The following is a 24,249-nucleotide window of genomic DNA, read 5'->3' as shown; positions in this document are numbered from 1 at the left end:
CCCCGGGCTGCCCCCAGGAATGCATGTGCAGCAGGGGGGATGCTGAGAAGCATCCCCGGGCACTGCTGTCCTGTGGCAGGGGCCAAAGGGCATCACTGCTGTTGACCGTTCAGGCCATGAGCATGGTCCGGCACGCTGGGTGCAGGCTGCTGTCTCGTGAGTCAGTCCTAGCTTTGTGGTGGCACCTCGGGGAAGTTACTTTGCCTCTCTCGGCCTCAGTTTCCCCATCAGTAAAATGGGGAGAGTGGCATTTCCCAAGGCACTTTGAGACGGGCAAATGACTCTTGGTGCCCGGTTGTCTGCTCTTGGACCGGGACCGCCATGCCAACAGTGTCCCACCAGTTCGACTTCTCCACCTCAGCGACACCCCGCAAACGCTCCCAGGAGGATAATATATATCCTCCTTTATATTTGGGGGCTGGTTCATGTAATGGAGATCTCATCTCGGAGCCAGGAGGAACCTGCAAAGATGGGCAAATTTGGCACCTCCCCGGGGCAACCACCTGGCACGCAGCTGTCCCCCCTCCCCAGCATTTCCTGTCTTCCAGATGTCGGCCTGGGGAGCCCTGAGGTCCGTCTTCCAGATGCTTTCCCGGAGGAAGGCGATTGCCCCCGGCAGCTCCGAGGGATCTGCCCTCCGCCGCTGCCTCTCCACCCTGGACCTCGTGGCGCTGGGGGTGGGCAGCACGCTGGGGGCCGGGGTGTATGTCCTGGCAGGGGAAGTGGCTAAAGCCAGCTCGGGGCCCAGCATCATCATCTCTTTCCTGATCGCAGCCCTGGTCTCCATCCTGGCCGGGCTGTGCTACGCGGAGTTCGGGGCCCGCGTGCCACTGACTGGCTCGGCGTATCTCTACAGCTACGTGACGGTGGGCGAGCTGTGGGCGTTCGTGACCGGATGGAACCTATTGCTGTCCTATGTCATCGGTACCAGACCCCCCTCCCAAAATAATCCAACTCTTTTTGCTTTTAAAATAAATTCACATCTCTTTCCCCCCAGTTCCTTGGGAAACGTTGATCACAGCCGTCAGGAAAGTTGGGTATCTGCTGGTATTCAATCCATTGAAGTGGTGGTAGCCTTTTCGATGCAGAATACAGGTGGGGGGAGTCCGAAATGTGGGGAAAGGGGAAAACCAGCTCTTTTTCAACATGCGGGAAATGAGGCCCAATTCTGACCCAGCGCACTTTTCAGAAGAGTGTTTTTGCAGCCAGGCCTAGCAGAAGACAGGGCGGAGAATCAGGGGAAGGAGACAGGCAGTCTGCGATGGGGGGACGGACGGGACAAGTCAGAGAAGCAGGAGGAGGGAGCGTGGTGGAGAAGAGTGGGTTGCCGTGCCTTGCATTCATGTCGGGGAAGGAGGTCCGGCCTCCCTGTGCCGCTCCCTTTGCTCACCGCTGCCTCTTCCCAGGGACCTCCAGTGTCGCCAGGGCCTGGAGCGCCACGTTCGATGAGCTCCTCGGTAAGAAGATGGGGAGCTTTTTCGGCACCTACCTGGCCATGGGTTCTCCCGGGCTGGCCAAATACCCGGACATCTTTGCTGTCTGCCTCATTGCTATGCTGTCAGGTACAAAGCTTGCAGTTGTCTTCACTCGATGCATTGCTTTTTGGGTGCTGGACTTGCTTTTAGAGCCCTGCAGCGTCCTGCCCTCCTCTGCGCTGCCCCAGAGGGAGCCTCCAGCGCCCCATTGCTGCCCCCAACCTCTCCGGGTATTCCCGTCCCTGGCCTGCACCCCCAGCCCAGCTGTGCCTCTGCTATGCTGGGGCAGGACCTCACTGCAGGGGCTGTAGCATTGCATGCTGGAGGCAAGGAGAAATCTCCCCATCCAAGGCCAGTTCCATTGTCCAGCTCCCTGCACCCTGCAGGCCTTGCACGAAGCACTTAAAGGGAATCTCTTGAGCTCAGGTGCCCCAAGATGAAAAGCGTGCATGCTCACTCACCCCGGTGCCTCCCGTCCTGGTCCCTTCCCCCATGGTACCAGCCACCTCTCAAGCCCCTGAGCTCCCCGCTGTTTCGCTTGGGGTCCCCAGGGCTCCTTTCCTTTGGCGTGAAAGAGTCCACCACGGTCAACAAAGCCTTCACCGCCGTGAACGTGCTTGTCCTGGCATTCGTGACGGTGAGCGGCTTCATCAAGGGGGACGTGAGGAACTGGCGGCTGAGTGTGGACGACCTGAGGAGGATGGCGGTCCACGCAGCCAGGTGAGAGCCTGGCCACGGCCCCGTGCCCTGCTCTTTATTCCCCTTTGGACAAGTTGCTTTATCGAGGAACGTCCATCCCTGATCCAACTGCTTTAAATATCCCGTCTGCCTTCTCTCCAGCTGTACCAGTCGTGTTCCCCAGCACCCTGAAGTCTGCTCAGAGCGACCTCCCAGCTCTGGGCGTGCCATGAAGCCCCTCTCCCCAGGGTGCTGGAGAGGGGGCTATGAACAGCACTGGGTGGGAAGTGTTTATTAGGCTTTGGGCAGCGCCTGGCTCTGGTCGGCTCTGCCCAAATCCAAGCCGGTGGAGGTGCAGTTATTTGTGGGAGCCCAAGCTGGTCTATCTAGACGACTCCACCGTAGGGAGCTCTAGACTAGCACAAGGCAACAGGGCTGGCAGGGAGCAGACCTGGTGCTTGGGCAGGCACACCCAGCGAGGGCAGGTAAAGGCACAGCACTACCTGCAACAGCTGAGGCACAAGGCATCACCTCCTCCACCCTGCCCTAAGGACACGAGCTGGGAGAGAGCAGCACGGGAAGCAGGAGAACATAAAAAGATATGGGACTATCAGAGAGCCTGGCTGCATCCCCTCGAGCCACTTGGACGTATCCTCCCCTCCCACTCAGGCAACTCATTACCTGAACACCATGCAAGTCCACTGCCACAGTGCATGGTAGCCTGTCGACCCTGGACCCCACCGCTGTCTGCCAGGGGGAAGCCCGCTGTGCTCGGGGAACAGAGTTGCAGGCTACAAGCTGTTTGAAGCGTTCCTAGACACCCCCCGAGTTTGCTGCCTTGCATCAAATCCACCGACGCTGCCTATCGATGTGGCTGCTTATTTCTCTGCTTTGAGCCCAGGCCCCGGGGCTCCGCCACGGGGCTGGAAGAGAAAATGGCTGCGTGCGCTTGGATATGGTGTCAGCTTGCGACTATGATTGCTCTTGCCAGCCGTGCAGCTGGGGTGATGCCAGCAGAGGCAGGGCTCCCCTTGGGGCACCCATCGCAGCATGCAAGTCTTCTCCTGTGGCTCAGGGATGTTCAGGCCGTGGCTGCAGGCGTGATGCAAGCAAGCACCCTGGCCGCTTTCTGTTTTGTGGGCTCGGAGGAAGGCAGCCAGACTAGCACAGGGGGGCAGGGGGACCAGGCTGACAACTGCATGGCTCTGAGTCGGGACCTGGTAGGCTTGCCAAATCCGTCTGAAGAAACAATGCCTGCTGCAACATTGCACCAACTTGGCAGAGCTGATTAAAATAGGGAGCGACCCAAGAAAAAGTGAACCGGGCTTTCCTTGTGGCCGTGTTTCTGAGCAGGCAGGAGGGGCTCCCTGCAAGGTGGGAGCCCAGGGAAGGTCTCTGTCCGTAGCACAAGGAAGGGCAGGGCTGACGTCCTGTTCTGCCGCTGTTTGAGCAGCTAAGGGATGTCACCAAGGTTATACAGGGAGTTGGTAGCAAGGGATTGAACCTGTCCTTCCCAAGGCCTAGCAGATGGGAGTGAGACAGGGCACCGCTTGCCCCTGGGGGGGAGCGGGGGGTCCCCCAGGCTGACTCCTGCTCCCTCCTTCTGCCCGTAGTAACCAGTCCTTGGCAAGCAATGGGACATCAGCGTTCGGGGTTGGGGGCTTCATGCCCTTTGGGTTCAGCGGGACGCTAGCCGGAGCCGCCACCTGCTTCTATGCATTCGTTGGGTTTGATTGCATTGCCACCACGGGTAAGTGAGAAGTGGGGGGAGTACGTGAGCGCCAGCCCCGGGTACACACAGGGACGCTGCCCAGAGCTGCAGAAGGCATCCTAGTAAATGCCAGGCTTAGCATCCAGGACTCTGGGCTGGACTTGCTCAGCCCCTCCGAGTCTTTTGCTGTATTTGGGAAGCTGGTGAGGGTCAGGAGTGGGGGCGGTGGTGTTGCAGCAGCCACGGGACCACGTGAAACGCCCACATTTAACCAGCCAGGCTTGTGTTTCCCAGGGGAGGAAGTGAAACACCCGCAGAAATCCATCCCGCTGGGCATCGTCATCTCCCTCCTGGTCTGCTTCCTGGCGTACTTCGGGGTCTCGGCTGCCCTGACGCTCATGATGCCCTATCACCTCTTGGACCCCCTGAGCCCCCTGCCAGCGGCTTTCGAGTACGTGGGCTGGAACGCGGCCAAGTACGCAGTGGCCGTGGGCTCGCTGTGTGCCCTGACCACCAGGTGAGGAGGCCATTTCAGGGAGGGTGATGCAGCAAGGGTCAAGATAGTGCAGCAAGGGTCAAAGGCCTGGCCCAATACACAGCACAGCTCAGCAAGAGAAAGGAGACGAGCGGAGGAAGGTAGGTGGCTCATGTCCCTGTCCCTCCTCCTCCGCAGCCTGCTGGGCTCCATGTTCCCCATGCCACGCATCCTGTTTGCCATGGCCAGAGACGGGCTCCTTTTCAAACCTCTGGCTAAAGTCAGCAGCCGCCAGAGCCCCGTGGTCGCCACCCTGGTGTCGGGGGCAGTGGCAGGTAGGTGGGTCTTGCAGCAGCAAAGGCCACGGGCTCCCCAGAGCGATCATGCCCACAAAGCTGCCTCTCGCCAGGAAGGTCCGTGCAGCACAAGCCAAAGCAAACCGGACTGGGATCCAAACCAGGATGAACCGTGGTGAGCTGCAGTTAGAGCCGAGGGCACCGGGGACCCCAGCTTAGGGCTGCATGGCTTATACAGGCTGAGCTTTGTCTTTCCAAATCATGGGGGTCTTCCCAGCGGCTAGCGCTCTCACCAACACAACCGGGCCTCCAGGCTCGTGGTCTTCCCCACGTGGTGTCCCAGGCCAGTGGGGACTGTGGTGGTGGCACAGTTGTCCCCAAAGACAGGAGATGGCTGAGTCCTGTCCACCAGCGACTCCGACCATGACCTCTAAGGCGAGACCACCGCGGCCTCTTTAGCTGGCAGAGGTGCGTCCTAAGGTCTGAGCTCTGGGCAGACACGAGATCCCTGCGGGCCCGATTCGGTGGCTGGAAGCTCACCCTGCCTTGTGTCTGCAGCTGTGATGGCCTTCCTGTTTGACCTGAAAACCCTGGTGGACATGATGTCCATTGGCACGCTGCTGGCTTACACCCTGGTCGCTGTCTGCGTCCTCCTCCTCAGGTAAAAGCCACGGAGCAACTGTTCCCCGCGCCCCAGCAGGTCTTGGCTTGCTAGACTGGGATGCAGTGGCTTTCAGCACTGCAAGGCGTAGCCTTTCTTCTCCTGGGTCCCCATGTCCTTCCCTGCCTTGCTCGGCAAGGGGTCTTGCAGCACGTCGGTCAGGGCTGCGGCCTGGGGGGCAGCGCGGCCAGGCCTTCCCAGTCCAGTGCAAAATGGACAAGGTGCCCCCCACATCTCCCCGAGGGGTGATGGGAGAGCGGGTCGCGGCGTCCACGCAGGAGGCTGAGAAAAGCACAGCCCTCACCCGTCCTGGCCTGGCACCTCTTTCCACAGGTACCAGCCTGCATCTGACTCGCAGGACCCCCCGGATGCCAAGGGGGTGGCCAGAAGGCTGCGGCTGGACTTGCTCCTCCGTCCACCCATGCGTCCAACCCCGCACTCCTACAGCCTGGTGTCCTGTGCCGTGACACTCATCGGTACACACTCGAGTCCCTTTTCTTGCTGCTCTCTGCTCCCCGGGGTGCTGTGCTGGAGCTGGAGGCAGGCTCGGTTTGGGGGTGAGGGACTCTCTGGTCATTAGCTGGCTCCTGAAAGTGTCTTTGTGGTCCTCTCCCCAGCCCTGCTGGTGTGCGCGGCGAGCGCCGTGACCATGGCTGGGCAGCAGTGCCTGGTCTCTGGGGAAGCCTGGTGCATCGCTGGTCTGGTTCTCCCTCTCCTGGGGATTTTGGGGGGGTCCCTCGTCATCTGGAGGCAGCCTCAGAGCAAGAGGAAGACGTCCTTCAAGGTGAGCAGGAGTCCGCATAGGGGAAGGAAACACGGTGTCCTGTTCTCCTTGACTGCACCAGGGTCACCCTCTTCCCGGGTCCCTGCGGTTGCCACCCCTCTCTTCCTACACCCATGAGCTCCCATTCCCCCCGTCTCCGTTCCTCCTGTTCCCTGGTGCTGGTGCCAACCTGCTCTGAAAGCCCCTATGTATTTGCCCCAGGTTCCCTGCCTGCCCTTCCTGCCTCTGCTCAGCCTCCTTGCCAACAGCTACCTGATGGCCCAGCTGGGCACGGACACCTGGCTGGGGTACGCGGTGTGGATGGCGATCGGTAAGCCTCCGGGTGCCGGCGTTTCAAGGGGGTTGTGGGCTGTCTGTGTCTGGTCCTCATCCCCTATGGCACTGCGGCATGATGCCTTCCCAAAACATCTTGGCCTGGTCGTGATAGACACCATCCATGCACGGCTGCATAGCTCTGCAAGACAAATACCCCCAACACCCGTTCTCCATACACCCACCATATGCTTGTCTTTGCTCTGGAGAGGCTTTCTGTGCGGGTGGAGGAGAGGCAGGGAAGGGGGAGGATGTGGGCTGTGGGAGGATGAAGCCACCCATCGCTGCTCTGTGCGTCCCCAGGTTTCCTCATCTACTTCGGCTACGGCATCCGTCACAGCGCCGAGGGACGCAAGGCAGAGTCAGAAAGCGCGGCCGGCGATGCAGCTGATGAGATTAGGAGGAAAAACCGAGTCTAGCAAGGCCGTGACTTGGGGCGATGGCGTTGAAGCCAGGCCACAGGCTCTCTGTAGGTGCAGAGCCCTGATAAACCCACTGCTGATTTTTTCCTAGTTTCATCGTTTCATAGTTGTCAGGGGCTGGAGGGGACCTTACAGATCATCACCGTAGATGTGAGTACCGGCCCTATGGGACCTGCTTTGGGGCTCCTTGGAGTCCACGCTGCTGAGAGCAGGGAAAATAGCCAGGAGCAGGGCTTGTCTTCTCTGGGTTTCACCTCCTTTTCCCGTGGCACATCCTGGGGCCTCCCCCCTCCTCTCGGCCCCCTGCCTTCTCCATTGGATGCCTGGTCCGGGCTTGGACGAGGAACGCAGGAGGTGGGAGCTGTTGTTTTAAGCCTGGCGCGTGCCTGTCGGAGCCAGGCGCTGAATAGCTCCATTCACCTCCCGGGAGGGACCTGGGCTACCATCGCAGGCGGGTGTGAAAAGGATTCTGTTTAAAGAGGAAAGGAGGCGAGCCTTGGCGTTGCTTTGAAATCTGCCCGCTTCGTCTCCCGCACCCCAGCCCCTCATTCACCTCCCCCCAAAGCCCGGCCCAGCCAGCCCCTGGGAGGGAGCTGAGAGCGTGGCACTCGCTGCCCCGAGCTGGGAGAGCCGTGGCCGGCCGCCCCACGGGTGCCGCCATGACCCCCAGGGTGCTGGCCGTGCTGGGCTGCCTCCTCTTCCTCCTCCTCTGGGGTAAGTCTGGCAGCTCCCACGCTGTCCCCAAGCTGGGGGATTTCTTCCCCCTCCTAGCACGGGGCTTCTGTGTCCCACGCCACGAGGGGCTTGTGGGGAGGCAGCATGGGGCAAACACAAGCCCTGCTAGCCCCTGACCTGAGCATTGGGAGCTGACTTCTTCCCCCAAGAGCCTGGCTGGAGTTTGCCAATGGGCCCCAGCTCCATGGGGTGGTGGGATGGGCAGCATTGCAAAAAGCCTACGCAGCCCCTTCCCAGAGACCCCCTGGCAGCTGTGGACCATCCGCCCCCGAGCGCCTGCTCTCAGCCAGGTGCCCCAACACCCCGCACCTGGGAGCAGCTGGGGAGGGGAGATGGGGAGCGACATCTGCTATGCCCATGGCTGCTGAGCAGAGAGCAGGTGAGGCCAAGGAGGGCTCTTGTCTGCCTCGCTGCACCCTCCTGGACCTCCATCCTTCTGAGCAGGATGGTTGCCCCTCGCCGGCAGAGCGGAGCCGCGGCCGCTGCAATGGGGGCTGGGTGCGAATGCACAGGGCAAACAACACGGCCGTGCAAAGGCTGCTCACGGCCAGCCCTGGGTCCAGCGTCAGGTGCCCTCCCCTGCTACAGCTGCCGTCTAGCAGCGGGGAGCGCCCACATCTGTCACCTCCATCAGGCAGATGCGGGCAGCACCCATGGGATCCGTGCTGGAGGCACGGTGCCCGGGGTCCAACGCCTGCCCTGCTACTGAAAGTCCTGTGCAAGGGGAGGCCAGGACTGGGGCATGTAGAGCCTCCGGCCCCCTGCCTGGGGCATCTCTGACCCCCTCTCCCCTTCTGTCCCCCCAGCGGAGGGTCGGGAGAAGGCGCGGCGCCTCCAAACCCCAGAGAAGAAGGCCACGAGAGAGTCCAAACCCTGGGTTGCCCAGGGCATGGGCAGGAAGGCCAAGCTGGTGTCACCCAAGCCCCTGCCAAAGGTCAAGTCCCCCATGAACTCCACAGCTGCCCCCAGCGCGGGGAAGCCACCAGCCTCCATCCTGAGCCAGGTGGTGGCACGGGGGCAGTTCCAAAAGGTGCCCGAGTCCCTGGCACTGCGAGCGGGGGATGCGCTGGAGCTGCGGTGCCGGGGCCGGGCGGTCCGGTGGAGGTACCCAGCCCACCTGCAAGATGATGAGGAAGGGCGGCTCAGGTACGTGGCTCCAGCCCTAGCCCCAGGATCGGTACAGGGGAGAAGGGGCCGCTTGGGGTCTGGGGCCTGGGTGCAAAATCCCTGTCCAGGGAGCTCTTAGGAAGTGCACAGGGAGAGGCAGCCTGAAGGTCTCCCCCAGCACAACCCCTCGGAGCGTGTGCACGCACACAGGGATGCCCCAGCCGTGGGCAGATCTAGGAGTTTGCAAAGGCGGGTGTGGAGTGTGAGGTACGACACGACTCCTGTTTGTCTCCTAGAAGCTGTATCAATATGGTAGGAGCACAGGGTTGGATGATTCAGTTTATGATTGAAGCAAAAACCAAATATAACCCCATTGCAAGGCATTAAAAACCAGCCTGCGGGGCTGCAAGGTAGGAGTGGGGAAGAGACAGCAGCAGGGCAGATAGCTGGCTCGGCGGGACATCGAGAGCACTAGAAAGGGGACAGGGTCGTTAAGGCCTGTGGCATGGAGAGCTCAGAAGGGATCGGGTAGATGACGAGGAGCCATGAAGGCAGCTGCTGCCATGGCCAGGCACTTGGCTTGGACAATGAACCCCTGGATCTGCCCCTCTCTGCCAGAGCCATCAGAAAGCAGGAGGTCCCTTGCCCCTGCATGGGTAGAGAGGCAGGCCACGGTGCATCTCGGCTGCAAGCGTCCAAGGTCCTTCCCACGCAGCCAGGGGCCGTGGAGCCTGCCAGCCTTGCAGCGGCCCGGCCAAGCCCCTCCGTCCTCAGGCACACCAAGTAGGCCCCTCTCTTCCAGGGTCAAGCACTATGCAAAGTTCAGCCAGCTGCTGGTGGTGAACGCCACAGCCGCCGACACGGGCGAGTACAGCTGCTGGTCCCTCCAGTGCCAGGACAGCCCGTGCCAGGAGGGCGAGGACAGGACGGGCAAGACCTTTGTCTTCTTTGCAGGTCAGGGGTCCATCAGGGAGGGACGCCCAGGGCAAGGCTGGCGGGTGGCAGCAATGCCATGGGGGGGTTGCAAAGCCAGGGGATGCCAGGGGGAGCCCACGGGCTTGCTCGGATGGGTGTGCGGGCCCTTGGAGCAGCTGGCCGGCCCGGGGGGAGAGGTGTCCTGCCCCCCTCAGCAGCAGTGAGCTGTGACGACGCAGAGCGCTGGGTGCTCGTGGCTCACGGCAGCTGGATGGGGGCTTTCCCTTCTCACGCCAGGACTTGACGGGTCCTCTGTACCCCCCCAGACCCCCAGGAGCTGTTTGTCCCCACGGAGGATTACTACGAGGTGGTCCAGCTGCGCACGAACCGCCCCACGCTCCTGCCCTGCCAGGTGACCAGCCCGCTGGCCCGCGTGACGCTGCACCGTGAGTTCCCCCCCGAGGAGGTGCCCGTGGACGGTCGGGACATCTCTTATGACGTCCGGCGCGGCTTCACCATCCACCGCTCCCGGCCCTCCTATGCCGGCTCGCTCTTCTGCATGGCCAGCCTGGGCGGCGTGCGGCAGATCTCCACCAAGTACATGCTGGTCTACATCAACTGTGAGTGACGCCTGCCGGCCAGGGTCCCAGCAAGCCCCGCGGCCCCTCACCAGGCCCTGCTCTGGCTTGGCTGTGAAGTCCTGCCCACGGCAGATCTCCCACCCTATCCCCCCCAAGCCCACCTATGATGCCCAGAGGAGCTGGTGGCTCGTGCCAAGAGCTCAGAAACCTCTCAGTGCCCTGGCTGGAGGGTCTGCTCCTTTGCTCAGGGTCCGGCTGATTGCTGAGCTTGGGGCCAGGGAGGAATTTGTACCCCCAGATCAGCCTGGCATGGGCTGGGGGGTGTTTTCCCTTTCTCTAGGCGGGGCCTGGTCCTAGGATCCTCTCCCACAGAAGGGCAGGGTGTACCCCTTCTTGGCCCAGTCTGGGTGCTTTGCAGCGATGGCAGAGGAGCAGCTATTTAGCACCTGGGAACACAAAGGACTGGCCTTAGGGGTCCAGCCTCTCTCCAGGGTGTTCTGCCCTGTTGCACCTCACTCCTTCCCTCTGGCCCTTGCAGACCCTTCCTCTGCCCCCAAGCCCACGGTGCGGGCATCGGGCACCTCCGCGCGGGTGGGGGAGAACTTCAACGTGACCTGCACGGTGCTCGGAGAGCCGGAAGTGGCTGTGGACTTCACCTGGGAGTACCCGGGGCAGAAGGTAGGGCAGCTTGCCACAGCTTTGTATCTCGGGAGCCCCTCTTTGCTCCAGCCGGGATCCAGGGGGCCACTGCTGCAGGTGTACACCCCTCCAAGAGAGCCCAAACCTGCGGTGAAGGGCTTGCCGTGCAGACCTTTGCCAGGACTAGCATGCAGACCACCTGGCTCCCAGCCTATGAAACCCTTGGCTCCCTAACCCCTGGCCCCCTGAACTCCCTTGCTTCCTAGGTGGGCAGGCCACCCTACGTGCGGGAGCGCACGGACCTGGTGCGCCGCGGGGGGCAGGTGCGGCAGGAGGCCGAGAGCACCCTGTACGTGGACGAGGCACGGGACGTGGACGCCGGGCTGTACACCTGCCGCGCCGAGAACCTGGAGGGCAGTGCCAGTGCCGCCACCTGTGTCCGCGTGCTCCCGGCCCCGCGGGGCGGGCAGCCTGGCTAGCCGAGGCCCTGCTCGGCCTGGGGGCTTGCAGTAATACCTCCCCGGTGGCTGCAAGACAGGCTGGGGGCCTCTCTGCCCTTGCTGGCTCTGCCTCTGCATTTGCTTATTAAAATCACTGGCTTTAAACAGGAGAGAGCTGGTCATCTCCCAGCAAGCGGTGGGCACTGAGGGTGCAGTGAGGCTACCTTGAGATGATGACTGCAGCCGGATCCTCCAGCGCCAGAGGCTATGGAGAGCTCAGCCCTTGCTGTGTGCCCAGCTGGGGAAACCCAGCTCTGAGAGGGGCAGGGAGCTGGACAAATGGTCCGGGAAAGGAGGGTGGTGGGAGGATGCACCCAGGCACCTGCGTGATGACCATACCGAGCTGCAGCAGGTCGGACTGCAAGCTAACGGTGCCAGGTAGCAAACGCATCACCCACCGAGGCACCAAGTAGAAAATACCTTTGCAAAAATACCTTTGCAAAGGCTTTCTTCCTTCCCCTCCCCACCAGGCTCCAGGATCTTCAAATGGAGACTGCACACACACCTTGCTGGGGTTATTGGACCCCAGCAGTCTTTCCTGCCCAGAGCAGGGGGGCTGGACCCGATGATCCAACTCTAAACTTCTGTGAATCAGCCTGGGCAGCTCTGCTGTGGCTAGAGCCAGGCCTACCCCCCAGCCCTGATGGGACTCCAGGTGAGGGCAGTTCACATTCAGCCTATAGCCAGGTGTAGCTGAGCAAGGTCTGCAGGTCTCTTGGGTCCTGGGGCCAAAGTTGAACCCCTGCTCTGCCAAACACAGGGGCAACTCCCCATGCCCTACTGCCCTGCACAGCTGGAAAGGGCTTCTGAAGCAACAGGCAACACAAGCATCCTCCCCGCAACCTCACCATCCATGGAAAACACCGACATTGCATTGGTTTGGTAATGTCCTGCAGACTTGTATTCTCACAGCTCAGAGCACACGCACGCACACGCTATCCCTGGGGGAAGCTCTGCGGCTGTTAGTGGTGCAGCGGTCTCCCTGCTCAAGCTCTCCCCAAAGTATGGGCATGGAAAGTGCATCTCATACAGTGGTGCCAGTCCCCCGCCTCCCATCCTCCAGAGATGCTGTCAGTTCATCCCCACCGCTGGGCTTGTTCCAGCTCAGGAGAAGGACCTAGAAAGCAGCCAGCAACTCCGATTGCTTTAGAGACTGCCCCAAGATCCAGGCCTAGAGGTAAAACAAGCTCCGTTCCGCTGCAGCTCAGCTGCTAGCTCCAAGACGGATGCCTTGCCCGGCCCCTGCCACATCTCTTCTGCACGGTGTCATCCTATCCACGCCAGACAGCAGCACCCGGGAACCTGATGCCAGCCATTGGACAAGAGCAGGGCAGAGGGCATCAAGCCTGGCAGAGATTAATCAATAGTCCCTGTGGTTCTCCGGCCAGGAGCAGCAGGGTGGCAGAGCACGGCTCATGGTCCTACTCAGATTCACCCTGGAGAGATGCTGCTTTGTACACGTGGCATATACAAACGCCCAATGAGACCAACTCCAGGGAAGCCCCAGGTCTGGGGACCCTCTGTCGCTGACCTAATGGCTGGGGGGTTTGCTAGCGGCTCAGGTTTTTGGGGATCTCGGTCCTTTCAGGCACAGGCTGAGCAGCTCAGGGCGTGCAGATCCCAACATGCCGCCGGTGAAGGCTGAACCCTGGGGAAGGGCGAGGGAAGCTGCTCATTTTCTGTACGTCTACATGCACGCTCAGAGTCCCTCCAGGGCCCTGGCGTGTCAGAGGCAGAGGAGGAAGTGAAGGAGGAACAAAGACCGAATGCGGCTAGCCACTCTAACTCCCGTGAAAATACCTGGCAGTTCCCAGGCACCAAAAACTATTGCTTCACTGCAAAAAAAAGAGCAGCTTCTTTAGGAAATAAACAGGCAAAATACTCCTTAAAGTGACTTCCCAAGCTGCCCAGGGCTTTCCAGCAGGTTGGCTGGGCCCCAGCCCTCCCCGGCTCCTGCCTGCTAGCGCAGAAAGGGGGAGATCCAAACCGTGCACATCCCACCGATCCTCACCCCACAGCCAGGGCCACCTAGTGCTGGGGCACAGGGGAGGAGGTCCTTGCCCTCTTGTGCTGTCCATCACGGTCCCCCTGGGTGAGGCAGGATTGCAGTACTGCCTACTCATCCCACCACCCATAAGAAACAGCAACCCTCCTGGGTGCAAACCTGTAGAGAACCTAAAGACTCTATGCTTCAACAATAGTACCAGGCTCTGGGCCATCCCGGGGCTGCTCAAAAGCAGGCTCACAGCTCAAGCACCTGCCCCCTCCTGCAGAGCTTCAAGCCCCAGTTGCTGCAGGACGTGATTCCAGTACATCTCCCCATGCAGCTGGTCCTTGCAGGAGCTCAGCTGCTCACCCCTGCACACCTGAAGCCACCACGGAGCTTGCAGCCATGTCCCTGGCTGCTGGGGGAGCAGGAGAGGTCCAGCAAGGAGTGATGGGGTAGAGCAGGAGTGAGTCTCCTTCCCCAGGAAGATGAAAGCAAACAAGGGAGGATGGGGGAGATGCATGGCATTGTGCAGGCTTGTGGAGAACGCCCGGCCAAGGCTTTCAGGGACACGGGGAACAAAGTGCATGGGGAGGGGAAGCCGCTGGGCACTGAAGGACCTGGATTCTCACACACACAGAGCCCCTCTGTGCCAGGCTGCCAGGGCAGAGGTCTCAACAGGGAATACAGCTGCACTGGCCCCTTCTTTAAGAGGCAGAGGGAGCCTTCGAGCAGCCTGTGCATGGAGCTCTGCCCAGTGAATGGGCACCGCCCAGCCTCAGCCCAGGACATGGCTTCTGGGAGCAAAAGGATGGGAGTCAAGGAGCAATGCAGCCTCCCTTTTGTCACCCACTTCCCATGCTCCTGCCAAAGGGCCTCGTGCAACCAGCCTACAGGACAGTCGGGCCCTGTGGACGCAGAGAGAGATGGACATGAGCCATAAAACGCAGGGCCGGAGTCAGACCTGAAGGCACTTGGACCCAGAGACTCCCAGTTCAGATCCACCTCTGGTTCCATATTCACCGACTGACAAAACCCAGCTCGGGTCCCCTTCCCAGACACGTGGCTTTGCTGCCCAGTTTCCTTCTGCTGCTGGGAGCCAGAGGCTCCATCTAGGCACACTGGTAACCCCGCGGCTTATCAGTATGGAGGTGGCTTGTGGCTTCCCCCAAGGTCCGAGCCAGGAAGGGGGCACAGAGGAGATGGGCAAAGTCCATAAGCAATGTCCTACAAAGGACTCCCCTGTCACCGCAGGATAGGAAGCCCCATCAGAGGCTCCAAGCCCCCCATAGCAGCCAGGGGACAGTCACAGGGGCCACTGCTACGTGGCGATGAGGGGCGCCTCAGCCACGGGCAGTGGGAAGGTGGTGGGTGCATCGCCATTAAGGACACGGTACAGCAGCTCCTCCTTTTCCCGGTGCACCTGCTCCCGCAGCTGCGACTCCTTCTCCAGCGCGCCCCGCGTGGCCAGCAGCTCCTCCGACAGCTGCCTGCAAGGGGACAGCAGGGGTAGGGAGGAAGGGATAGGGGATGGAGCAGGGAGTGCCAAGGCAGAGATGGGCTCCCCCCGTGCCCGGGTAGTGATCCTCAAGCAGGGGGCTGCAGCACCCTAAGGTGCCTGGAGGTCCTTTTAAGGGTACTGTGAGATGGGCAGACAGGATTCACAAACTAAACCCAGAGGTTTCAAATAGGAAATCCAGGGTGTTGAGAGCATTCAGATCGGTCACGGGCTTGCCCAGTTCTTTGCAACAGAAGAACTGCTCTAGTATTTCTCCATCATCAAAAAAGCAAGTGAAAACTAAAGAGCTGGCATCTTCCAAGGGGCCTTGAGTCTAATGGGTGTGGGGGGGGAGCAGCTCGTGTCAAAAAGACCGAGAACCACTGATGTAGGGGCTGGTTCTTGTCCCTGCGTTGACCTCTGTGCAGTGCCTAGACCTTGAATGGACTTGTGGTCTCAGAGCCACATGCATCCTGTGTACTTTTGCATGCGTGCCCACCAGGCACATGCACACACACTCCCCAGAGCCATCATTGTGCATGTACATACACCCATGCACACATTCCCCAGAGCCAGGGTGCTCCAAGTACATACACCCCTACGTGTGCCACACACACACTTGTGCTCCCCAGAGCCAGCATCATGCATGTACATGCACATGCTCCCCAGAGCCAAGGGGTGCTCTATAAGTATATACACCCCTACCCGTGCACCCCACACACACACACACACACACACACACACACACACTCTCTCTCTAGAGCCAGCATCATGCATGTCCCTGCACACACTTCCCAGAGCCAAGGGGTGCACTATACGTACATATACCCCTAGTTGTGCACCACATACATGCAGAGACAGGCTCAGCCAGTGTTTCCCCATGTGGTACAGTGGCACCTGAGTACCTCTCTCGCCTGGCAGTGCCTGTGGTATACCCCATGCTAGGAATAGCACCCCCTCCACAGCTCACTGCCAGCCCATGGAGCCTGGGGGGTAACAAAGGGCGATGGCGGGAGTGCTGGCTTGCCCCGGCTTGGGGAGGGCAGTTACCTGGTCATGATCAAGTGTTTCTCCGTCCGAACTTGCAGGTCCTCATTCTCCTGCTGCAGGGCTTTCACCTTCTCTTCCAGCTGCAGGTTCCTTTCCACCTAGATTAAGCCACACGGGGTTGGGAAAGGGGGATCTGGCAGTTGGGAACCCCTGTGAGGGGCTAACGAGGCCAGGTCCAACCTCCACCCTAAAACGGGTCTGTGACAAATGCAGGCTGTGTGTGTGCTCGGTGGTGCATGGCAGCATCTGCTGCATGCCAGCCAAGGGCCAGGGCTGAAGCCTCAGCTTATTAGTGTAACCCTCTCCGTGTTGGCTGAACTCCCTGCCTGCATGTGCTCAGCCGGGGCTCCAGTTAGGACACTCAGAGCCAGAGGACATGTGCTTAGAGAGCAGCATGCGCACCGCAGGTGGGGGACCTTCCGGTCCATCCCAGCAGCTGTGCCAAGCAGCCATTAGCCCCACCACAGGTCCAGGTTCAGCAGCTTCTTGTCCAGCTGGTGGATGCGCTCGTTCTTCATCTCGATGACGAAGTGCAGGCTCTCCAGCTCCTGCTCCCAGAACTGGCTGGGGCTCCCGTAATCCTGGGAAGGGGAGAGAGAGGGCATGCAAAACCCTGCCTCCGACGCCAGGGTGGCCCGTGCATGGCTCTGGCTTGGATCCCATCCTTGCACGGAGGTTTGGGAGGACAAAAGCCAGAGATGATCCTTACACCGCATGCTCCCTGCCGTGCACTCCTGCCCCACATGCACTTGTGCCCACAGTGGAGCTGGCCACGCCAATGCAAGAGCCCAAGGTCACCTGCATAACCTGTGCCCATGCCGCCTTCACAGTCTACTCACTAAAGCCCTGCTTGTTTCCAACAGGCTCCCAGCTCCCCAGGCATGAAGGGCATGGGGAATCCCCCTGTTTGCTCTCACATTGGTACCAAAGCCCTGATCCCCCCCGGGTTCAGAGGCCTATCAGAGGCTGCCCCTTGCCCTAGCACGAGGCTGGCAGCCTTGCCCAAGGTCAGTGGCATGCAAAGGGCTGTGGAAATGCAGTCCCGAGACCCCCAATCCTCTCTCTCCCCCGCACCTGTAAGTGTTTCTTGTAGTCCCGACTCAAGATAGACTCCTCCACCCGCTTCATTCTCTCCTGGAAGGATTTCAGCTGGGAGTTCAGCTTCTCGATCATCTCCTAGGGCAGGAGGGAAGAGCAGAGGGGGAGCAATTAGGAGCCCTGAATCAGAGCTGCCTCTAAGCCAACCCCCAGACCCTGCTGCCTTAAGTCTGCTTCCAAGCCACCCCTCATGCAGAAAGGAGATGCAGGCAGCAGCCCCATAGCAGAGCAAATAAAGGCATGGGTCCCTGCACAGCTTTCATGCTTCTCTTGCTTTGAGCAGGGCCACAGGCTACGAGAGGGGAGAGCAGGCAGAAGCCACGGGCCAGCACCTGTAAGGACGCCTGGGTCTGCTGGTAGGATTCGGTCAGGAGCAGCTTCTCCTGGTCGTGCGTCTGCTGCAGGTCTGCAGGGAACAACACGGACAGTCAGGGGAGAGGCGACCGCAAGGGATGCCTAGTGGATAGCATTGCCAGCAGGGCACTAGGCTGTGCCCAGGGGCCATGCAGTGTCCTGGAGTTGGGAGATCCCTGGAAAACCAGGGTGCAGATAGCAGGCTGATGGCTGTGAGGGGACAGGGGGGAGATGCCATCGCCCAGCACAACAGGACAGCTGTCTGACAGCATGCCAGATGCAGGCAGGCAGTGGTAGGGGCACAATAGGCCATGGTCCTATGCACACCATGTGTCCTGTGCTCTGCTGATGGGCAAGAAGAGCACCAGGCCGAGGCAGCGCCGGGGACAGGAGGGAGCCATCCCCATGCAGACCCCTACCTTGGAGGGCTTCAGCATGCTGCCGCTTCAGTGCATCCAACTGCAGCTCATGCTCCACGTCGCTCTGCCCTGGCACCTAGAAAGCAAGTGAACAACCAGTCCTGCATGCCCAGGGATCCCACCTGAGCTGGCTCTCCTCATCTCCAGACCTCTGTGGGGCACAGTGCCCCTGCCCTGCACTGCCCAGACCTGAGCAAGTCCCAAGCTCCAGGTGCTCAGAGGCCAGCGCCAATCTTGTCTGGCTGTGTAGACGTCTCAGGCATCGCATGCCTTGTGTCTCTAGCATGCTCTCACGCTCCCTGCCACCCCAGCTCTGCAGCCTGAGCAGACCAGACAAGCTCACCCAGGCCCTCCTGGATGCATGCAAGGAAGCCCCAGCCCCTAGGGCTGCCTGGGTCCATGCTTCCCCCCAGCCCATGTGGGCTCTGGGGAGCCGTGCAGATTGTGCCCAAGGGGCTCTCTGTCTGGTTCTCCAGGGAATGATAAAGCAGCCAGCCTGGCCCAAACTGAACCCCATCCAAAACATCTCCATTCCCCTTTCCCCGCCACATCAGGCCCCAAAGCAAAGTGCAATATTTGCACTGAGGATAAGGAGACACACTGACATCAGAGTTGTGAGCACAGGCACGGGACTGGCGGATGATCCCCGGGGCACCCCAGCCTGCCCAGAAACCCCCTGCACACAGCAGCTGAAGGCACCTGCTCTGCACTCTGTGGCCAGGGGGAACAGGCAGGTTGCCATCCCTGCAGGACTGGGGCTATTGAGTGATGGGATGGTGCCTGGTCCTGCCCTGTTCTCCCTCTCAGCCATCGTGCAGGGCTAATGCCATGGCGGGGAGCACCGAGACATGGGACAGGGGCTCTCGGCCCACGGGGAGCTTGGGTCCCACCTGGCTCCCAACACCTTGGGTCAGCCTCTCAGCCTGGGTGGCCGCCTTCCCCCTCCATCTCTCGCCGTCTTCCTGCTGGCCCCGCGGGAGCTTTTTCGCCGGACTCCTCTGCTCCTCCAGCAGCGCTGCCTTCTCCTTCTGCACATCCTCAGGCAGGGGAGCTGCAAGTTAAATGCAGATGGCTTAAATGCCAGGGGCTGGTTTGGCAGGTGGGGTAGGGGTGGAGGGGGCAAGGACTTTTCTCCACCCTGTCCCAAGTCCAAGGGCGAGTCCTTAGCAGCCGCCTGCGCCTCACCCTTTGCTTTCTTTGAAGCCGTCAGCTCCTGGGACGCTGCTCCCTTTGCCCGGGGAGATTTCGGCCGTCTCTGCTGGGAATGAAAAGAGCTGGAGTCATGCAAGGGGAGGACAGTTGTAGAGGAGAGGCCTGGGGCCAAAGGACGGGTTCAGAGAGGTCCCAAGGACAGTGCGAAGTCATGGTGGCTGCTATCCCACCTCTGCTTCTGCTTGCACATGGGGTCCCTTCCCTGGAGTCATCACGACTGGAAGCTCTCGGGCCTGGGCTGCTTACCATGGCATTTGCATGGTCCCCTGAAATCCCTAGAAGCACCCCTCCACCCTGCTCCCCGAAACCTGGAGCATCCCAAGGTGGGCTGGGAAGCGAGGCTGCTCATGTGCTGTCACCCCCGCATGCAGCCATCCCCTGCTACAGAGGATGGACCCTTGGCCCTCCCAGCAGGCACAAGAGGCTGGACCATGCACACCTGCTTGCATTACTGCTGTGCTTCGATGCACTCGCTCTGCTGCCTGGCCGGGGGTGCCGGGCTTACAAGTGCTTGGCACCGAAGGCAAAAGAAAGACCCACATGTGCATCCTTCCCTGGTCACACACACACAGCCCAGGCCTCTCCCTACACACCTCCTCCAGGCAGGCTGAAGGATGTGCCTCATCCCAGCACTGGGGCAGGCTTTCCTGGGATGGCGGGGGACAGGACCCGCGGGATGTACAACTCTACCCTGGCACAACCAGGTGCTCCCATAACCCATCTCCCCACCGCACAGCACCATTGCCCCAGGGCCTCTTGCCGGCCGGTCCCCAGGACCGGGCCGTGGGTGCAGCTCGGAGCATGACGCCCACAAATGCCGCATCTCTGCTGCTGCTTTTTATAGCCAGGCTGGGAGCCCAGGAATAGCTGAGGCTGGAGGCCGGAGCCTGGCAGGCCTGAGAAAGGAAAAATAAGAATAAATCAAGGGCGAGTGCCCAGCAGCTCCTCAAACTAATCTGGCACCAGTGCAGACAGTGACATCAGGAGCAGAGGAATGCTTTGTTTTAGCATCGCCGGCCTCCCCCTCGCCGGGCCGGCGGGAAGGGCTCTCACTTTCCATCCCTGCACCTTTATATAGCTCAGGCGGAGGAGCTCACTCGGGGACATGGGCTCAGCGGGTCACGTTCCAGCTCCCGGCTGCTCCGGGGTAGCCGCTGGAAAGAGGTATTTTTAGGTGTCGGAGGAGGAGCGGGGGTGTCTCGCCCCCACTGCAGCCCCCGTGGGGGCCCGATGGCATGGATGTGGGGTGCTCTAGTGTCAGGGGGCTTCCACCCATGGAAGTGGCAGGAGGAGGCTTCAGCCCCGTGGTGCTTTGGGAACAAGGACTGCAGCTGCTGTTTGCTTCCCCTTGCTCCCAAGCCCAGCTCAGCCCGTCTGTAGCCTCCCCAAAATTCACGTCACTCCCCAACGTGTCCCTCACCCCGCTTCGAGTCAGGCTGGTGAAACCCTGATGTATGAGAGGACAGCGGGACGATTTACTGCCCGCACCAAATTGCATTGCTGAAAGCAGAGCTCACCCCAGCTGAGGGTCTGCCGGCGTCGGGCATGACGGCTCCTAGAGCAGAGCGGCCCCTGGCACTGCTCTGTGCCCTCAGCCCCGAGTCCAGCCTCTCCGATGGGGAGAGCAGAGGACCGAGAGCCACACCGATGCTGCGTCCGCTAAGGAAAGCCTGTGTTCAAGGCTTTGCCGCGGCATCCAAGACACAGCTAGGGACACTCCTGACAGGGGACGGGAAAGACTTGCTGTATAAAGAGCCTGGAGCATCCTTGGACCACGGTGAAGTGCCCAAAGGTTTGGCCACAAGGTCCCAGGCAGACATGGAGCCCAGCGTGCTAGGCGCTGTACACAGGCCAGAGCGTACATAAATTGCCAGCAAAAAGGCAATATGCATGTGCCCAACATCTATACTGCTTTGAACCAGGCTTGGGCAACCCGAGGCACGGGGGGCCAGCTTCTGTGCAGGATATGCGGCAGATTAAGTAGGGAACAGGCAACACAGTGGCAGACTGGATGGGGAGCAGAAAGCAGAGCAGCAGATCAGGCAGGGGAAGGGGATCGGAGTGGCACTTGGGTAGGTTTTGGGGCTAATTTGTGGCAGCGTGCCCAAAAGGTTGCCCCCCTGCACTGTTTTAAATAGCCTTTCACGTCCCTGCACCTTCAGACAGATTCCTCTTCCGGGGCAGGACGTCCCAGTTAACTCGGCGAGGCAGCAGGCGGTTAGTCAGCACTGAAAGCATCGACCAGTAAATAACCCTGAGCTGGTTTTTAAACATGTGATTACAGGGAAACCGCAGTCATCCAAACCGTGGACTGGAAAACAGAGGCCCTGCGAGCTGCCCCCACCGCCAGTTGCCCTGCGGGGCACAGGGGCAGCTCTGGGAGGGTTTGAATCGGACTGGTCCTGCCTTGAGCAGGGGGCTGGAGGAGGTGGCCTCGTGAGGTCCCTTCCAGCTTGACTTTCCTACAAGCTGGGAACGAACGAGTGCCGGGCAAGGAGGATGTGCTAAGCCAGGAACAAAGCCTGCCCTGGTAGAAGCGCTGGCACTGCCCTGAAGAGTAAACAGTTCCCAGAGCCGGCAGGCCAGGAACGCATGCCAATGCAAGTCCAGGCACTGGGTGGGGAGATTGCAGAGGGCTCTTATCAGTGGTTTAAAACCAAGAGAGAGCATTAAATCATTGGCTCTGGCCTCCTGTATAACCCATTGCACGTGGCGATCCCCACAGATCTTCCCACAGGAGACGTGGGGCAGGCGTGAGAGCACGCAGGGGTGGAAAAAGGGGCAGCTACAGTCACAGGAGGCAGGGAAGGCATTGCCTCGGGCTGCTTTAGGACAGGCAATTGCTCCTTTAGGGCTGGGCGATGACAAGACTCCTCTTAGACCTCTCTCTCCATGCCTCAGTTTCCCACCCCCAATCAGGTCTGGTCATGCTCAGGCAGCCCCCACTGACCCCTTACTGCAGCTGCGGACCTCCTGTACAAGGGGTTCATAGCCAAGGACATGCCAACCTGGACCTCCTTGGCTGACCCTGGGCAAGACACTTCGTTTTAGCAACGAGGGAACCTCCCGCCCGATGCTCGCAGCTCCTGCGCCGGGTTCCTGGTGCTGTGCCGAGTCCGGCCGCGAGCACTTAGCGCTTGCACTCTGGAAATGCCCGACCCATTCTGCACAGGCCAGCAGGCTCCCTGCCACCACCGCACACAGAACGCGAGACGGAGCCAAGTCCCAGCCGAAGCAGCAGCACAAAGACTAATAAAGCCTGTCCAGAGCCCACGCCGGGGGCTAGCGTCCTTCTGGACAGCCCTAGAAGGAGTTTGCAACCAGGCTGCTCATCTGAAAGAGAGCTAGAGAGGAGGGAAGGGAGGCTGCCCTTTGCTGCACCTCTCCTGTGAGCCCGAGTGTGCATCGAGGGGGTCGGGGCTGCCCTGGCCTTGCAGGGGGAGCTGGAGACCTGTGCCAGGGCAGTGCTGCATCCGGGCACTGGCGGCCTTGCAACCTGGGGAGCCCCACGTGGGAACGGAGAGAGCCCACAGGAGCCAGCACGGAGGGGACGGCTCCCAGCTCCGCTCAGAGGGGAGCGAGGGACCACGCTGACCAGGAGACCACGAGAGCCGGAGCTATATGGGGTCTCCCAAGACTTTCTCTAGGCCTCACCCTGTGCCAAAGGCTCCCGTGGCTCTGTGATGATTGCCAGGGCTGCTCTGAGCACAGGGGGACTGCAAAAGCTAAGTTTTTCTGTGCAGAAGACTGTTTTCTTAGGAGCCAAGCTGGGACAGGGAAACAAACTCCCACCACAGCAAGGACCACCCCGGCTTCCCCCGTCCCCGCTCCAGGGGCAGGGCACAGCTGGCACAAAAGGAGAGTTGAACCCTCTCTCTCTCACGTACCCCTCCATTCCCTGCAGAGCTGAGCAGGGAGCAGCCAACTTGCCCGTGCAGACAAGACGCGCATCCACGTGCTGCTGGAAGATGCTCAGACCCCGGTGAAGGCTGAGAAGGTGTGCAGGTGCCCGGGTGTTTTTCAGAGGCCACAGGCCACTTCGGGAAGCCACAGGTGTCAGATTGACTGGCATTGCCATAGCCTGAGTAGAAGCAATGGTTTGCTGCCGCTGCAAAAGGGCACAGGACAGGATCCGGGCCTGCCTGCACTGCCACGTGGCTTTGGGTCTCCGAGGACCCTGGCCGTGCCCTGCTCAGCACAGCACAAGCCAGCACGTGGGACAAAGGGTCCAGCTCAGGTCCGGGCTGGGCCCAGCACACGTGGGTCAACGGGGTCTTGTCTTCACTGACAACATCTGCTCTCCCGGGAAACTTCCAGCTGCTGCTCTCAGTTCTGCACGGACCAGAGGCTGCCCATCCCTCAGACCTCTGTACCCGGAGCCTCTCTTTCCCCTGCGGGCATCTGTAACCTGGAAGCAGGTCTGTTAGTCACATCTGGACACTGCTGGGCAAGACCTAAAAACCCCATCCTCGGCTTGACTACAAACTGAACGCTGGGGCTGACTCTTTGCATTCAGCAGCCACATTCGGGATTCCCTTTCCTGGCCAGAGCAGACGGGCACCCGGGAAAGGAGAGGAATGTTGTTTTGATTTATTTTTCCTGCTTTTCAGCTGCCCGGTGAATTCTGCGCCTGTCTCATCTACCCCCGATCTCTTTCTGCACGAGTAGTGCTGCACACAAGTCAGGGGACCCATTTCCCGCACAGAGAAGTAGCTTCCACGGAGTTCGATGGGCACCATTTGTACAGGACAGCGCTTTTAGCAGACTCAGCAGCAGCACGCATCGGGATGGCTTGATTCAGACCGCGTGATCTCCGAGCCAGCTGATTGATGGACGGTCCTGAGTGGTGCCTCTGCATTAGCTGCCCGGTAGCTGATCCCAAACCAGGGATCTTGTGCACTGCACAGGGTAAAAAGACCTTGGAGATTACAGCAGGATTGGAAGGAGTCATTCATAGGTGCAAATGTGCTCTCTCGGGTTCCTGGATCATTTCTTGGAGCATCCCCTGAGGACTGCAAAGGTCTTTCCAAGAAGAGTATGGGTCCCCGGCTGCAGCTGTGGTGGTCCATGCACAGGGCAGAGAGCTCTGTCCAGTCGCAGGTGTGCGTAGAGCTGGGTAACAGGGCTGCCCAGCCGGTGTTTGCCTCAAGGTAAAGGATTTTGGGCAGCTCGATGCAATTCGTTAGCCATTGCCGAGCGATGAGCCAGCGGGCAGCAAAAGAACCAAAACGCTTCTCCGTCCTCTACGATCGTCATTGCCCCTCTTCCCACCCACCTGCAGGGAACTCCCAAACATTTGAAGCTCAATCCTAGGGTGTTAGCAAGTCCTCCAAGAAAAAG

At 60.5% G+C, this 24,249-nt stretch overlaps 3 protein-coding genes across 3 annotated transcripts; 2 read left to right on the top strand and 1 right to left on the bottom strand.

Moving 5' to 3' along the window:
* The first annotated feature begins 548 nt into the window (after nt 1-548).
* Nucleotides 549-6,811, top strand: LOC102378606 (cationic amino acid transporter 2-like). The gene is made up of 11 exons (XM_025200965.1): nt 549-924; nt 1,407-1,562; nt 2,027-2,195; nt 3,767-3,903; nt 4,159-4,381; nt 4,538-4,674; nt 5,194-5,296; nt 5,630-5,772; nt 5,914-6,080; nt 6,282-6,390; nt 6,696-6,811. Exons 1-11 carry the CDS (start codon nt 549-551, stop codon nt 6,809-6,811), a joined length of 1,836 nt encoding a protein of 611 aa, XP_025056750.1.
* Nucleotides 6,812-7,204: 393 nt separating this feature from the next.
* LOC102378360 (platelet-derived growth factor receptor-like protein) lies at nt 7,205-14,598 on the top strand. Its single transcript, XM_006021179.2, has 6 exons — nt 7,205-7,528; nt 8,356-8,695; nt 9,459-9,610; nt 9,898-10,191; nt 10,691-10,830; nt 11,058-14,598. The coding sequence occupies exons 1-6, from the start codon at nt 7,474-7,476 to the stop codon at nt 11,268-11,270; spliced, it is 1,194 nt and encodes a 397-aa protein (XP_006021241.1). The 5' UTR covers nt 7,205-7,473; the 3' UTR covers nt 11,271-14,598.
* A 34-nt stretch (nt 14,599-14,632) lies between these two features.
* On the bottom strand, nt 14,633-23,333 carry CCDC69 (coiled-coil domain containing 69; the record flags this gene model as incomplete). The annotated part of the gene is made up of 9 exons (XM_025200963.1): nt 14,633-14,768; nt 15,827-15,924; nt 16,289-16,407; nt 16,901-17,002; nt 17,257-17,330; nt 17,698-17,773; nt 18,588-18,748; nt 18,883-18,952; nt 22,797-23,333. Coding segments are annotated over 8 exons (1,173 nt in total), but the record flags the coding sequence as incomplete, so codon positions are not given.
* Nucleotides 23,334-24,249: the final 916 nt, after the last annotated feature.

Source organism: Alligator sinensis, unplaced genomic scaffold, assembly GCF_000455745.1.
Source record: "Alligator sinensis unplaced genomic scaffold, ASM45574v1 scaffold550_1, whole genome shotgun sequence".
NCBI classification, from domain to species: Eukaryota; Metazoa; Chordata; order Crocodylia; family Alligatoridae; genus Alligator; species Alligator sinensis.
This window is presented reverse-complemented; position numbering and strand designations above follow the sequence as displayed.

What these genes read in the sequence shown, in the direction of transcription:
- LOC102378606 (XM_025200965.1), top strand. Translation starts at nt 549, where the DNA reads ATGTCGGCCTGGGGAGCCCTGAGGTCCGTCTTCCAGATGCTTTCCCGG. An exon ending in ATGGCGGTCCACGCAGCCAG is followed by an intron (nt 2,196 to 3,766) that starts GTGAGAGCCTGG and finishes TTCTGCCCGTAG; the next exon opens with TAACCAGTCCTTGGCAAGCA. An exon ending in CTGTGCCGTGACACTCATCG is followed by an intron (nt 5,773 to 5,913) that starts GTACACACTCGA and finishes TCCTCTCCCCAG; the next exon opens with CCCTGCTGGTGTGCGCGGCG.
- LOC102378360 (XM_006021179.2), top strand. Translation starts at nt 7,474, where the DNA reads ATGACCCCCAGGGTGCTGGCCGTGCTGGGCTGCCTCCTCTTCCTCCTC. An exon ending in CATGCTGGTCTACATCAACT is followed by an intron (nt 10,192 to 10,690) that starts GTGAGTGACGCC and finishes TGGCCCTTGCAG; the next exon opens with ACCCTTCCTCTGCCCCCAAG. An exon ending in GGGAGTACCCGGGGCAGAAG is followed by an intron (nt 10,831 to 11,057) that starts GTAGGGCAGCTT and finishes CTTGCTTCCTAG; the next exon opens with GTGGGCAGGCCACCCTACGT.